General features: G+C 43.6%; 1 protein-coding gene across 1 annotated transcript in view; it reads right to left on the bottom strand.

The window, feature by feature from the left end:
* EMILIN2 (elastin microfibril interfacer 2) overlaps positions 1–12,293 on the bottom strand; it is a 64,356-nt gene extending 52,063 nt beyond the window's left edge. Inside the window, exons 1-2 of the mRNA XM_006269522.4 lie at positions 12,041–12,293; positions 11,718–11,840 (exon numbers count right to left, since the gene is read on the bottom strand). Coding sequence (XP_006269584.1) covers positions 11,718–11,840; positions 12,041–12,165 — 248 coding nt within the window. The 5' untranslated portion in view covers positions 12,166–12,293. The remainder of the gene's footprint in view (positions 1–11,717; positions 11,841–12,040) is intronic.
* Between the last annotated feature and the right edge of the window lie 3,593 nt (positions 12,294–15,886).

Below are 15,886 nucleotides of genomic sequence, written 5' to 3'. Positions count from 1 at the left end.
GTTTTCTAAGAACTGGAACTATGGAGGACAGCCAAGTGAAAAGGAAAGGAGGTATGTGCTCAAGGATAAGCTAGAAAGCAAGAGGGAAACTAGAAGTCACACAAGGGAGCTTGTGAAAGGGAAGTGTAGAAAGCTGAGTAGCAATTGAGCGGAAGGGATTTCAAACTGTGAATTCTGATGAAAAGAATGAAAGACAAAAGCATCAATGACACCAAGGCCCCTGACACACATTATTTTTCTGGTGCGATTAAAATCTTAAACGTGACAAAAATACCAACTGACTACACATTCAAAGAATTTATGGCACCATAAAAACCATGAACCAGCCACAAAGATGTGACATGAAAAATGTGTAATATCTTTGTGCCTGGTTTGTATGGTGTCATAACTTGAATATGTGGTGTGCCATGCAGGTACTGTTCAAGCCCTGGAGAGGTCCCAATCAGCTATCAGCTGGCAGGGACAGCCCAGAGTCTCACACCCCAGGTGATCTCTGCCAGCTGACAATCAGCTGATTGTCACAGTCCTGGGGCCACCCCAATGGGCCATGAACTGGCAGAGATCACTCTGGGACTGTAATTCCAGTACTGGAGCAGTCCCTGCCAGCTGATGAGAGACTGGGACAGCTCTGGGGCTTGAACCCCAAGGCCGCGATGATCAGCAGATTGTCATCTGGCACAGACTGCCCCAGTGCTAGAACTAGAGGCAATCTGTGCCAGCCAACTGCACATTGGGAATGCCCCAGGACTCAAACCTCAGAGCAGTCCTGATTTGTTGATTATCAGCTGATCATTGGCTGACTCTGGGGACCATAAGAGCATCTCAAACGGCTCCATGGGTCCCCAGAGCCAGCCAACAATCAGATGATTGTTAGGCACTCAACCTGCCAGTGTAGGGGGGAGCCCAGGATCATGATTCTAGGCTCCCCATGCACCATCAATATGACATGATTGGTATCTTATGCTAGATCCCACAATCACGTCTCCTGCCACGCAGGTGCAGCATGGCAGGAAGTGCAATTGTTGGGATTACGCATTAGATCCTCTCACATCTTTAACTGCACATCTACCAAGGGCTGCACAGTAGGATGCCAAGGAAAACTAAGGGCACTGACAAACATGCAGCTTTCCTGTCTAACACATGGCACTTCACAGAAAGCCCCATGAGTCAGATTGACCCTCCCAACCCAACAGACGTTCAAGCTCCACTTTGGAGCCAATAGAGAGAGAGAGGCTGCATGTCTGCAGCCTCTTCCCCTACCCCTTCTTCCAGCTCTGGTGCTGTCTCAGGATGGGAGGGGGAAAAGGCAGAGGAGGGAGGTCTGTTTTGGACTTGATCAGTCTGTGCAGGCTGGGCAAATCCCACAGGGAACTCCCTCCCCACTTTCCCCTCTCCCACCCTGAACACAACATCAGAGGTGGGACTGGACTGCTTCAGCCCAGCTCTGCTCCTGTTGTGCACTAAGAGAAATTAATGAAGGTGCTCCACTTTGGAGTGCCTTCATCTGAACCCTCATGTAATGCAGGTTCATTTGTCATGCATTTGGGCACTTTTTAAAGTGCTCTGCAGCCATGGTATGCACTGCTGTCACTACATGGCTGTAAGGAGTTTTCAGTGGCTGATCATGTGACAAAATGACACTTTTGTCAACACCCTAAGACAAGAGGTTAAAGCAGAGCAGTGAGTAGAAATGATATATATTTCATTGTATTGTGAAATGTCTCTCTAGCAGATCTCCCTGCCAGCTCAAACTAGGGCAAAGCATTAGCATGTGATACGTTGTTTTTTTAATTATTTTGAATTTCAGTTATTACCAAAAGCTGAATCATTGTGAGGGATGATTTAGTAAGGCAGTATTACATATCCACTGGTTTCTGCAATAATATTTATTTACAAAATGCTCAGTGCTTCAATCAAAGTTACTGGTTTCCCTTCACCTGGCCAAAATCATTATCAAATAAACATTCCTTTTTGACACCTCCAGAGGGGATAGTGTTCTGGTTAGTGATACAGTAGCACTGGAACTGCTGCATAGCTCAGTTTCTTCCTATAAGTCCCACCATGAGGGTCTCATGACTAAAGAGAGGACAAGAGGCACTGGGATCCTGTTAACTCAAGTGCTCTTTCCTGCTCAAACTGCACTTTGCTGAATGACTGATGTTATGAGATTTACCAGAATGTTGTGTTTACTGGACTGTCCTCCAGTGATGGCGAATAACTTCCACTGCTGCTGATTTGTCAGCAGAACTGGGAAGATGCTTCAACTCATTTTTTTCCTGACTACTTACGGGAAGTGTTCAAGAAACACTATCTGTGCCGCTATCTGTGCCTTTTTGTCTTCACTCTCCACAAACAAATTAACAGGTATTACTGTTCAGAGAAAGGGCAAACCTTAATAGATTATATAGGGAATGAGAATATATATCAATCCAACTAAATTTCATGAATTACTGAATCTGAGATGTTAACTCTTGCAAAGCAGATTCCAACGTATCAGAACAAAATGCAACACTGTTTGTAGAGCAAGATATTTCACAAGGTAGCAGACATTCAAACTGGGTCAGAAGTGAAGTGAAGGAAGAGGCAGATAAGATCCTATTATAATACAAAGGCTGGACAGCTTGAGGACCACCAGGGGAAAAGAGGAATCTTTTACATCATGGGAAAGTTGGTGTCTCCACCTTTCAGTGGTTTATGAGAGAGCAGATCAATGCTTCAGGGCTTTGCTGGTTTGTCAGGGCCAGAAAGAAATATTTTTCTTCTCCGAATGCATTATTTGGCTGTTTTCTTCTTCTTCTTTTTTTTTTTTTTATCTTTCTCCGAAGCACTGGACTTCAGGCACAACTAGAGGCAGTAAGTTAGCTTGGATACACTGGTGGCTCTTAACAGTACTTCAAAACCCCTGGGGTGCCTGGCTGGTGGGTCTTGTTCCTGGAATCAAAGTCAAACCTATCACCAGATCTGGGATCAGGGAGAACTTTTTCCCCTCAGACAACTTTGGCTGGGACTGTTTGGGTCTTTTTTTTCCTTTGCCTTTCTCTGTAGTGCAGGGCCCAGTTCACCTCCTCAGATCACCTGAGAATATTTTACCTGACAAATTTTGCACCAGGGATACCCTGGTTTCTTTTGTTCTTTCCCTGAGACATATTGTAGGCTCATTTTTAACAGGTTCCTTGTGACTGTGGAATGCAAGAGGGGCTGGAGTGGATGTTTTTGTAGACCCTTTTAGAGAAATGGTTGCTTGCAAATGGACAGGATGGGACCTGATAACCTTGGAGGTGCATTCCAGCCCATTTTTTTTTATGTACCTATATGCATGTATTACATTGGTCAGAGATCCCTGTGGACCAGCAGTGTAACTTTGGCTATGATACAGTGCTTACCAGAAGGAGCCCCAGACCTCCAGTTAGTATCACTTTCAAATCATGAAAACACAAACACTAATATAAATAATTATGGTTGATGTTTATGTGAGTTGAGTGGGAGTTTGTGAATTTTTTGAATTATTGCAACAAGCTATGAATGATGTATGAAATGAAAAATCCCTGTCCAATTCACAAAGAAGAAAGACAGAATTGTTAGCTGTGTGTATAGACAGAGATACAAAATATCTGGCTCCAGGAAAGTTCATCCCACCCAGAAGGCACTCAAAGATTATCAAGCACAAACACCACAATGCTCAAATTTCTTCTGAACTTAAGTTTTCTTACAACTTTCAATGAACCATCGCTGAGGCTAAATTCTCCAGGTAGTCAGTTAGCTGGAGCCCATGGAGTGAATTCTACCCCATAGAAAATGCCCTCTTTAAACTATATATATATATAAAAAGAATAAGCTCTAACTCAGTTCCATATATTTGAAGAAGAGGCAAATCAGTCCTCACCTTTCTCCTCCCCCATCCCCTTCCATTTTAATTCTTTTTGGGTACTGTGAAGGATCTCTTCTCGTGGAATACTGATTTTTGAAAGCTAGAGAATGAAGCCTTGAACCTACACAGATTTGCGTACCATGGAGCCAAATCCTACCTTGTGCTGAGTGCTGGCCCTGATCCAGCAAAGCATTTAAGTACATCCTTAACTTTCAGCACCTGAGTAGTCCCATTCACTACTACAGGACTGTCCAAAAGCCAAAAGTTAAGCCTATACTTGGCTCGGCTGGACTCTACCCTGGGCAGGATCAAACTCCAGCATGCAGATGTATAAAGAGCTCACAACAGTTTCCAAAAAAAAATTAGACAATAATCAGCAATCCCAATTGACACTAATGGAGGAAATGGCCTATTATGGGTGGAAAGGAGGAAGGAGAGGGATCAGTTATACAAAATAATATTTACATTTAACAAAATAATATTTACATCTTTACCTAGAATGTTTTCATCAGGGCACTTTGTGTGATGCTACATCAGAGCTACATATTATTTTAATGATATGGTCTCTTCTCCTGGTCTAAAGGATTATATATACTAGTTGTTAGAGTCTCTAGTGGTTTCATAGTCTTTGTTTTAGCAGATCCAATCTGCGTTATTACTGTGTTAGTGTTTATTACACCATGGTTAATTTGGAGGTAGGTTTATTTATGGCAATGACTCACTCAACAAAAAAAGATTTGAACATACTTGTTAGATGAAATATTTGAACATACTCAGTTATTTAATATTTTTGTTCATTGATAATTTTTTCCTAATTCTTCTAATTACTTGCAATTGAATCAAATAATCTCTGTTCAGCATGTGCTGATTACAGAAGTTAAAAATGAACAAGACCATCAAATCTATTCTCTCACCAGGGTAAGAATATATATCATAGAATCATAGAATAATAGAAAATTAGGGTTGGAAGAGACTTCAAGAGGTCATCTAGTCCAACCTTCTACTCAGAGCAGAACCATCCCCAACTAGATCATCCCAATATCTCCTGATCCTGCAAATACTTCAGCCCATAACTAACTTTACTGACATGAGCAGGGAGCAGTTGCATGTGTATTGTTGCAGTCTTTGCACGATGGAATCCGTCGTAGAAAATGTACTAAATACTACATTGATGTTATATAGAACCCCAGGAGGCTCATATATTTTTCTTATAATAATTACTTTAAAATATATAATAATGGTATTAACCTACCTCTCACTAATAACCCCCTCATAGAAACCAAAGTAAACAAATACATGATGAAAGGGAGGAAAAACTGCAGAAACATATGACTGGAAGGGATATTCTGTATTGAGTCCAATCCCCTACATTTGCAGGAAGCCTGCATTTGTCCAAAAAGATTAAAAAAACCATCTATTCTGTCTGTCCCCTAACACGCACCGCAGTCACAAAACATCCTATGGGAGGGGGAAAGCACACTACATCCTACAGAGTAGGAGGCAAGGGTGATGTCTTGAAAGGGAATATGTTAAGATGATCCTAGGAAGAGAACTACTTCACAGGGTAATAATAATAACAACAACAACAATAATAATAAATGTGTGTACACAAACATATATATATATTTATATATGTTTTGTGTGTGTGTGTGTATGTATATATATATATATATATATATATATATATATATATATATATATATATATATATATATAAATAAACACACATATGTATATGTATATGCATATGTATATGTATACACACACCAGAGTCCCTGCTGATGTAACCTGGGGGAAAAATTCCTTCCAGACTCCAAATCTGCCACTTGGTTTGAATCTGAGTATATAAACAAGACCCAAGCACCTAAGAGGTATTTCAGTACTGTTAAAAACACCAGCACACACGAGCCAAACCCGCACCTCTAGCAATGGCCAATTTCTAACGCTTCAGAGGAAGGTGGAGAAAATTCCTTCCTAACTCCTATAGGCAACCGGCAGAAGCCCCAAAGCACAGAATATCATACATCTCCCACAGAGAGAGAACATTTCCTTTCAAACACTTCACAGAGATACCAAATATCTGAATCTGTGTATCATATGCTCTAATTGCTACTTCAAGAATACCCTTGCCACATCAAACTACCACTTCCATAAACTTAACATGCCCTATCTTGAAGCAATTCTGCCTCCTTGCACTCACTACTCCATTTAGAAGGAGGCCATTCCAAAACTTTACTCCTTCCAAGGTTAGAAATCTCCCATAATATCCAATTAATGTGTCTGTGATAAGTTTAGATTCAGTCAGTCTTGCATTTATATTGCTCTTTAATTTAAATAGCCATTCTCCCTTCCTGTTATACACCCTTGCAAGTGTACTTATAAAAAATAATCATATCCCCCTCTTAACCTTTTGTTTTGCTAAACTGAGTGAGTCAAGCTGTTTTAATCTCCTTTCAAAAGAGAGAAAATAAATATTGGTTATTTTAGAAATGACAGTGATTTTTTTAAATTAAAAATAAATATTTCAGTAAGGTCTCTTTTTAAGTAAATCTTTCATTCCCATCTGCCACTGACTACAAAGTTTCTTTTTCTCTCCTTCCCTACCCTCACCCTCTTTGCTGGTTATATATTTTGGAAAAATAAATCTAATACATTGCTTAAAAAATACAACACTTTGAAGTGTCCATTCATTTTCTCTCCTTTTTTTTCCTGCTCTAGATACCTAAGCATGAATTCAAATAGATTCTAGACGTCCAGAAAAAGACTCAATAACTTTTTTACGAGAACTATAGATTGGGCCCAAATGAATAAAAATATATATACAAGTCATGGAATCCCAAGGAGATACAAAAACCTGATATATTTTAACTTACCAATTTAGCAAAGTACCTCTTGTATTTAAAGGTAAGTTACGATTCAATTTCCTATCAATGCACTAATTTCAACAGATTTTTTTTGACAAACAATATTTTTGTAATGATGTCCGTGTTCTTTGGTTTGGTCACCCATATTTCTATAAAACAGTTCACTATTGCTTTAATACTATATAGGTCACCCATTCTTGTATGTGAAGAACATCAAAATTGCAGGTGTATCATAGATGCTTAAGACAGATACTGACATATATAAAGCATGGTCACATTTCATCAAATAATATTTATACTTAACTTTAGCCCTTGTATGCCTAATCCAATTTATCATCAGATTGTTCAGTATTACCATTCCTTCACATCTGATAAATTTGATATGGAGAGGATATAATTGTACCATTAAAGTTGGACACGGAAAGCCAATCTGACATATCTATGATTGTCAAGGAGCAAAAAAATAACAAAATCCATACATCTTGCCATAGATAACAAACTTTACGCCTGATTGAAATCTCATTCATTCGATTGTCTATGATACCCTCAATTTTTACTGGTATACATGATATCAGAATCAGAACCCTTTACTTTGGCCCAGTAGAACACACAATTTACTTCATTATATGATCTCTCTGTGTATATTCACAAAGGAAATGGGAAAAATAATTTCACAGAAATTTGCCCAAATCATTTGCTTTGGTCTTTTTATCTTTTTGTATGTCCTACTCCTCTCTCAACTAGATTAGCCATCTAACATCTAATTTACATTCTATTTTAGTCATGTTATTCACATAAGTAATTGTGTTGAGTTAAATGACACTTGCTGGTAAGTGAAGTTACATATGTATGTAAGAATATGTAGGATCAGTACCAAACACTGTAAATTCTTCATGATATGATCCTTTCTTATTCTGTGTCATTAAGGCAACTAGCATACAATTGGTGATAGATAAAAAACCAGCTTGGTCAAAGTCAGAGATGTTCACGCACATAATATACTTTTAAAACTACAGGACTTTTATTCTGAACTATTTAAACAATATTCCAGCAACTTTCATAGCCAAGTTTCTGCCATATTTTGCTCATATCTGAAAAATATATGAAACTTGAAAGATATTTTATAGACCTTCATATTAAAATATATATAAAGGTGCAGTTTTTATTCTGGTTATCCAATTATCTTCACCAATATAAAGCAAATCAGATTTAGAAAATAAAGATTAATGATTAAGAGCTGTCTACATTTCTTAAAAATGGATACCTCCGGTACATATTTACAAATACACTCTGAAAAACCTGGCTTACCATACTTAAATGACTTAACTTCAAATGTGCTGAAGAAGATATTCAAAAGACATTCAAACTCTCTAACTTACTGCTGTTTTAGGCTCAACAACAGGCACCAATGCAAATAAGGATACACCTCACCTACATTTTATTTTGTCATGTCAATCTATCATTTCCATGTCACAACTCTACAATGGTCATTTCAACACTATGAAAAGCAGCAGCTGGGGAAATTACACAGACACTATCAGCTGTGTGTATCTGGAGCCTCCTGTTATTTGTTTGATCTTGCCAATGTTTATTTTAATTTAAGAAAGCAAACTACTTTTAGCAAAAAGAAATATCTTCCAAAAGCTAGATATACAACATGAAGTTATCATGCGCCCCAGGGAGAAGGGCACTTTGCAGGATCACTAGCCTGGGTCAGAGTGCCAGGGTCACTCTGCATCTTGAAGTGTCAGTCACATTCCTCATTTTCTCATGTCTACCCAGAAACAAATACAAATAATAATTCTCTCACTTAGGGTCTGATACAATCCCATTAAAGTCAATGAGAGTGTCCACACTGACGGAGTTGGACTGGATGTATACAACGGTTACCAGTGGATCTCAAATCCTTTCAGAAGAATGTATCTTCTCACTGTTTTACATTTGAAGAAGCCAAGACACAGAAAGGTGAAGTGATTTAACAAGGTCACAGAGGAAGTCAGTATCAGAGCTCAAATCTCTTTTCTCCTGCTCAAGTGCATTATCTACTAAACCAGGGATAGATTTCATAGATTAGATTCCATAGATTTCTAGGGTCCAAAGGGACCTTGCAGATCATCGAGTTCAACTCCCTGCTCTAGGCAGGAAAGAGCACTGGGGTCAAATAACCCCACCTAGGTGCCTGTCCAATCTTTTCTTGAACACCTCCAAGGTAGGGGAAAGCACTACCTCCCTTAGAAGCCCACTCTGTATTTTGGCAACCCTCACCATAAAGAATTTCTTCCTGCTATCCAATCTAAATCTACTCCCCTTTAGTTTACAGCCGTTATTTCTAGTAACCCCAAGGGGTGCCCTGGTAAACAGAGTATCCCCTATTCCCTTCTGAACCCCCATGATGACTTTGTAGACAGTCACAAGATCACCTCTCAGCCTTCGCTTGCAGAGACTGAAGAGATTCAGGTCCCTCGGTCTGTCTTCATAGGATCTTACCCACAGGCCCTCAACCATGCGAGTAGCCCTTCTCTGAACCCTCTCAAGGTTATCCACATCCCTCCTGAAGTGCAGCACCCAAAACTGGATGCAGTACTCCAGCTGCAGCCTGACCAATGCCGCATAGAAGGGAAGTATCACCACCCTAGACCTGTTCATGATGCACCTGCTAATGCACAAAAGAGTGCGGTTAGCCTTACTTATTACCTCATCACATTGGCGATTGGACAGGCATATCATTCAACCTGCAGAGCTTCCTTCAGGTCCAGAAATTTGGCAGTGTGATGAGTGGTGGCAGCTTTAATTGCCACAGTTCCTGGAGCCACAACAATTAACACTGCTACTACTTGTCATGTCCCCAAATTTCTGGAAGTGTGGGGCATCCCATGAATCAGACCTGAAGCCATGTCATCTGGTCTTCAGGGAAGAAATCTGGTGGTGGGAGGAGCAGTGCTTGCTGCAGCACAGGGAGCCACAACAAATAATATTGCTGCTGCTAAACTCTATCCCCATGGGCCACAAGATACAGCCCCATGATCCAGATCTGGTCTGTGGATACTACTGTATTGGATTACACAATCTAAATGCAACACACATCTAAAGGGGTGGTTAGCAGTGTTAATCTGAAGTCAGGCAGAGTATGGGGCACCTTAGAGACTAACTGGCTCAGCATTTGATAAAGTAGGGGCTTGCCAATGAATGGTCATACTTCTTTGCACCAGTTAGTCTCTAAGACAGTGATTCTTAGTGGTTCAAGATCCTTTCAAGGGTGCCATGGGATGCCACACACTGTTAGCACTATTTGGTGTGCTAACATGACCGACAAGATAAACACAGAGAAGTCAAACAGGTATCCATAATGATGAAAGCATTCTGACTGGTTGTGGTCTTTCTGAGCTCTTTGCAACAGAAAAATTGCTGTGTTATTTCTCCACAATCAGAAAACAAGGGATAACCAAGAGCTAGCATTTTCCAAGGAGTGCATCTGGCCCGCAAGGCTCCCCACAAGTTGGGAAATTTGACAATGAGGAAGCAATGGTCATTAATACAGCTGTACCCTCCCACCCTGCCAAATTCCCAAACCCCAAGCCCTGCATGGCAGTTGTACTTCCTTACCCCTACAGGACTGACAACACCCTCCCATATCCATGTGAGTGGACTAGGGCCAAGCCATGCCCCTTCACTCCACAGGACTGTTGGGGCCAAACCATGCCCCCTTTCCTCCCCATGCCTGCACTGGGGCCAGGCCACACCTGCTTTCCTCTCCACACCTGGATCAGGGCTGGACCATGTTCCCTGCCCCCTGCAGGGCCAGGCTGGGGCTGGGGCTGGGTCAAGCCTCCCCCCCCAATTCAAAGCTGCTTGAAGCCCCCTTCCCCACTACAAGTATGGATTGGAGTTGGGCTGCCTCCTCCCACCCCCCACATGGCCAGATGGGGCCTGTGCCCTCCTGGGCTCCAGTTGAGACCACCAGCCAGATCTGGTCCACAGACAGACTGAGTGCTGACCATCCAGCCCACTGGGCAAAAAAGTTAAGTACCACTGATCTACCTGATCCCTTCTAAACTCTTCATTCCACAGGTGTTAAGAACCTTCCCACCTTTGTAATGGTCTCAGTCTCGATGTTTCACCAGTCAAGCTACCCTCCGTTCTGCAGTTCTGCTGTCTATTAGCTGCTCCTGGTAATGAAGCTCTCACAATCCTGCAGATTGTTTCTAACTCATTCCAGTGAAGTTACACTTGTTTCTGCTTTGATCTTAAACCGAATAATACGGCCCTAGGCCCCTAGTATATTAGCAAAGCTTCTAGTTTAATTTTAAGAGGAGAAAAATGTGAGTTGCACTCTATGGGATGGAGCACCTCACCAGCTGCACCCTCCTTTTCAAACCTCTAGGTCTGCCCATGTGATCATGTATTAATGACTATTGCTAAAACGCGGTGTATTTCTTGCCTGGGGTTCCCCCCACCCCACCCCATTTACACTAAACTTTGCATTGGCTCCTGCCTAGGCTAGGAACATATGTTGTAAGGCATATTGGCCCAGGTTCACCAGTACATGCTGGCTGCTCTAGAGAAAGCTCACATCAATCCTGTTCTGGCTGGGTTGGCCTCCCTGGAACAACACAAAGCCACTGGGAGCGCACCCGTGATCCCAGACCGAGGGGTGCATCTCCCATCACAGCAGGTGCTCGCGCTGCAAAGACAGATGACAGGATGCCGGCGGTGGCCAGCCCGTGCTGGGCAGCCGGGACATCTCGGAGCCGTGCAAGCAGGCCATGCCAGCAACCTCGCTCCGTGCCTGGGCTGAGAGCAGGAGAGCAAGACGGCTCTAATTACTTTCAGCTGCCTTGTGCTTGGAACAGAAAGGGGAAGGCAAGCGCAGCTCACGGCCCAGGCACCAGGGGCTGCCAGGCACTGCTCCGGGGAGGACCCCAGCTATGGAAGCCGGAGGCGTCTGGTGGGAGAGCACCGGGGCGGGCTTGTGCGGTGGTACTCACAGCGGCACGGGCTGGCAGGGGAACTGGTTCCAGGCGCATCTGTACTGAGCCTGGACGTAGCCCTCGGTCCCGTCCAGCACGGAGCAGCTCACGTTCTTGTTCACGATGTGGGCGCACCAGTTTCTGGGGGGACAGAGGCACCAGTGAAGCTGGCGGTGGTGTCAATCCTGGAGTCCCCCACTTCACAGAAGCCCCTCCAGGACCTTGGCACCATCACCCCCCTTTCCCCAGCCCTGTCACTGGCCGGCTGCTGCCAGCCCTCCCGCCCTGCCCAGCCCAGCCGCGGCCAGCTGTGCAATCCCCGCCACGCAAGAGGCTCGTACTTGCCGCGGGCGCCCGGGCGCTGGTAGCCCAAGGGCGGGGTGGCCCCGCTGAGCCCCGCGCCCAGGGCCAGCAGCGCCAGCAGGCTCCAGCCCCGGGGTGCACAGGAGTCTCCGCGCAGCCTCATCCCCGCCGGCGGCGGGAAGGGCCGGGCCGGGCCGGGCGCCGCGTCCCGCGGAGGAGAGCCGAGAGTCGCTCGCTTGTGGCCGCTGCTCCAGGCCGCCTCGCTCCCCCGCGCCGCGCCCGCCGCCACGAGCTCCCGCGCTGACGCAAGCCTCCCCCCGCCCGTCTCCGCCTCCACAGCATTTCTCCCTCGCGCCCGCACCTCCCACCCGCGGTGCCGCCCTCCCCCACCCTGCCCCGCCAGCCCCCACACATCCTTGCCCAGCTCTGCGGGAGGCGGGGACGGGGGAGGTCTCTCTTCTTGCTCAAGACGGTCGGGCTCGTCGGAAGAGGACCAGGGAACATTGCTCTGCCGTGAGGCACGTGCTGTCCCAGGCCACCCCGCCTTCGCCGCTGGTTGCGTGCAAGACGGGAGCCTAGGCCACTTGCCTGCCATTGTAGCCCCCCGCCCCCGCCGGCCACTTCTACTTTGACACCGCGACACGAGTCAGCAAGTGCTGTAGGACCCAGGAGTGCTCTCTCAAGCAGTGTTGGCTGGTAGCCAGCAGAGACATTGCCCAAGCTAAAACACACGATTTCTTCCAAATGTGGGAGGCAGATTATTTTGCATAACCATACCCTGTCCCTTTTATCTGTCCCTTCACACTCCAGGAGAAAGTCCGTTTAATCCTCTCACTTGGCCAAGATGCCCATGACATCTGAAAATCCTGCCGGAGGGGTCAAAGGCCCCTGATCAGGTCATGAAAGGGGTTATATACCAGGTGGCTACCAAGGACAGCGGGGGTCCAGACTCGCTGACCCTCTCCCCTACCGCATTTATTCACACAGCCTGAAAAGAGAAGGCCGAGAGGGGACCTGAGAGCAGCTTACTGCTACATCAGGGGAGTATATCAAGGGCTCGGTGAACAACTATGCACCAGGACACCCTTGGGGAAAACCAGGAGTAATGGCCACAAACTCCTGGAAGATGGATTCAGGCTCAATATCAGGAAAAACTTCTTCATAGTCAAGGTGTCCAGACTGTGGAATAAGCTCCCTCCAGGGGTAGTGCTATCACCTACCCTGGAAATATTCAAGAGGAGACTGGACAGTCACCTTGCTGGGGTCCCCTGACCCCAGTTGTCTTTCCTGCCTGGTGCAGGGGGCTGGACTGGATGATTTTCCAAGGTCCCTTCCAGCCCCTTGCAATGTATGAGTCTATGGGCTGACCCACTGGTCATGATTCCCTTCTGACTCAATACATTCCAATTAGTAACAGCTTCAAAAGAACCAAGCATATTATGTTATGGACAATCTCACTGCCTTTGTCATACTGCTATACCCAATCACATCTCCCACTCCAAGACTTCTTTTCCACAGATTTTCTTTCGGCTTTTCTGGATTCAGAATCAGAGCAGCAACCTCTCTAGTCCAGTAGTCTGTCTCCCAAACTAGCATGTATCTGATGCTTCAGAAGGTGCAAGAGCCCATAAGCGGACAGTTATGAAATAACCTCTGAAAAGAGAAAATTATTTTTTTGTACTCTTGCAAATTACAAGTTCATTTGCCTCCCCAAGCAAGAGGGCTTTTATCGTTTCTAAACTGTCGCGTTTATTTAGTGAGCCTATCTATCATAACTGTGGATTCTGCTGTCTATAATATCACATATGAACCTACTAAGTTCCTCGGTGTCAATAATACTTTCTGACAGCGAGCAGTCACAGTACTTTGCATCCTCTCACATGCATCATAGCACACTGGTCACCTGAAAAGTATCTATGATTATCCTTTATATGTACAAAATACATCATCATAATTAGTAAATAACCACTAGGTCAGACATTCAGATTTATACCCAAATATACAATCAACATAGCAGAGCCTGTGACAGATGTGTGTTAACACATAGGGGGGGGGGACCAGCGGGAAATGGGAGAGATCCTGTTCCCCCGAGCACCTCCCAGAGTAACAAGGAATAATGGCCATAAATTGTTTGAGAGTAGGTTTAGGCTGGACTACTTCACAGTCAGGGTGGCTAGGATCCGGAACCAACTTGCAAGGGAAGTGGTGCTCACTCCTACCCCGGGGGTCTTCAAGAGGAGGCTTGATAATTACCTAGCTGGGGTCATATGAGCCCAGTATTCTCACCTGCTCAGGGCAGAGGGTCAGACTTGATGATCTATTTAGGTCCCTTCTGACCCTACATCTATGAATCTATGGACACAGACTGAAGTAGATTCTAAAATTCAATCCAGCTAATGCATCTCGACTAGATTACCTTTCTATGCAATGAAGTTGCACATGGAAAAACTCAGATGTTCATCAGATCTCTTTAGGGTATTACTTCATAAGACTTCAGCACTTTTTTTTTTCTTTTTTTTTTTTTAGCAATTTCTTTGGATCAGGGGCTGTCTTCTTGTTCCAGGTTGGTACAGTGTCTAGCATACTGAGTCCCAGCATATGATTTAGATCCCAAGTATGGCTACAATACACATATATACACCATATTATTTAACCAGTTCCTGAATTCCAGCTGCTAAGCTTATGTTCTACACTTGCCTGGCTGACAAAGGCACCAAACCTGCAAGAAAAGCTAGTATGAAAAACGGATGTTTATCATGCTTTGAACAAACTTCATTTCAGCAGCAGCTTTATTTAAAAAATACAGCATGATTTCTGCCCACATCCCTGAAGAAAATTTTCTCCAGTTACATATCTATGATATTGAGTCCTTTTAGGAATACCTTTCCTGTTCAGATCTGTTACCAAGGCACTGCAAGCTTTTTGGAGAAGATGACACCTTATTGATTTTAATCAGTGTTAAAGTTTAAATACTTGATTGAACCATCATTTACATTTGCAACATTACATTTTAACTGTATTCAGCTGTGCCAAACACAATTTCTTAGAAGTCTTTCCAGAGTGAGGTAAAGGAGTCCAACTCAGCCTGTAAAATGTAATAGCATAATAGCAAAAGCTTTTTTCCCCCCCCTTCCTTCACCAAGGAACTGCAAAAATAGTCTCCCTTCTCAAAAGGATATGAGCAACATGGAAAGGAGTCTGATGTTCTACCACAAAGAGAAAGTCATCAAAAAAGAGAACCGAGGTAAATTCCTATCTGCTGCATGACTGTACACTGCAAAAAAATAATTAGTTGATTTAAACCCAACTAAACAAGAAATACACAAAATATTTTGCTCAAATTTACATCTTAGTTCAAGAAGACAAAGTAGATTCTACTTCTAATTTTCCTATAAGGTCATCCTTACAATTCAGAGTTTGAACATGTGCTTATATGATTAAGCACAGAATGAAACCCAGCAGAAATGGGGGCAACCTTAACCCTTCACTTATTCACTTCTTTATTATTTTAAATGATGATTCAGTCAAGAGTTACTTCAAACTTTCTTCAGGACTCCACCCTTAGGAAAATGTCCACGTAGTCAGGGAAAACTTGTTTCAGAAAATGTCTGATTTTTTTCTTTTACATCTATTCCTTTAGATTCTAGCCCAACTGGTTGTGTCTTCATAAATTCTGTGAAAGAAATGGGAAAGCTAACTCTTCCTGCGATGACTGGTTTATTAGAAGGAAATGTGAAACTTTTTTCCACTACTTACGCAATGCACTTTGTGATTTGTTTCATTGAAAGATTAAATTGTGAACCATACAGCTGCAAAACATACTCATTTAGAATTGTTCTCTCTCTCTCTCTCTCTCTCTTTCCCATTGGAACAGACACACTGAA

The sequence above is a fragment of the Alligator mississippiensis genome, chromosome 3 (assembly GCF_030867095.1).
Source record: "Alligator mississippiensis isolate rAllMis1 chromosome 3, rAllMis1, whole genome shotgun sequence".
Lineage (NCBI taxonomy): Eukaryota > Metazoa > Chordata > Crocodylia > Alligatoridae > Alligator > Alligator mississippiensis.
Note: the sequence above shows the minus strand (reverse complement) of the source record. Positions and strands in the feature narration are given on the sequence as shown.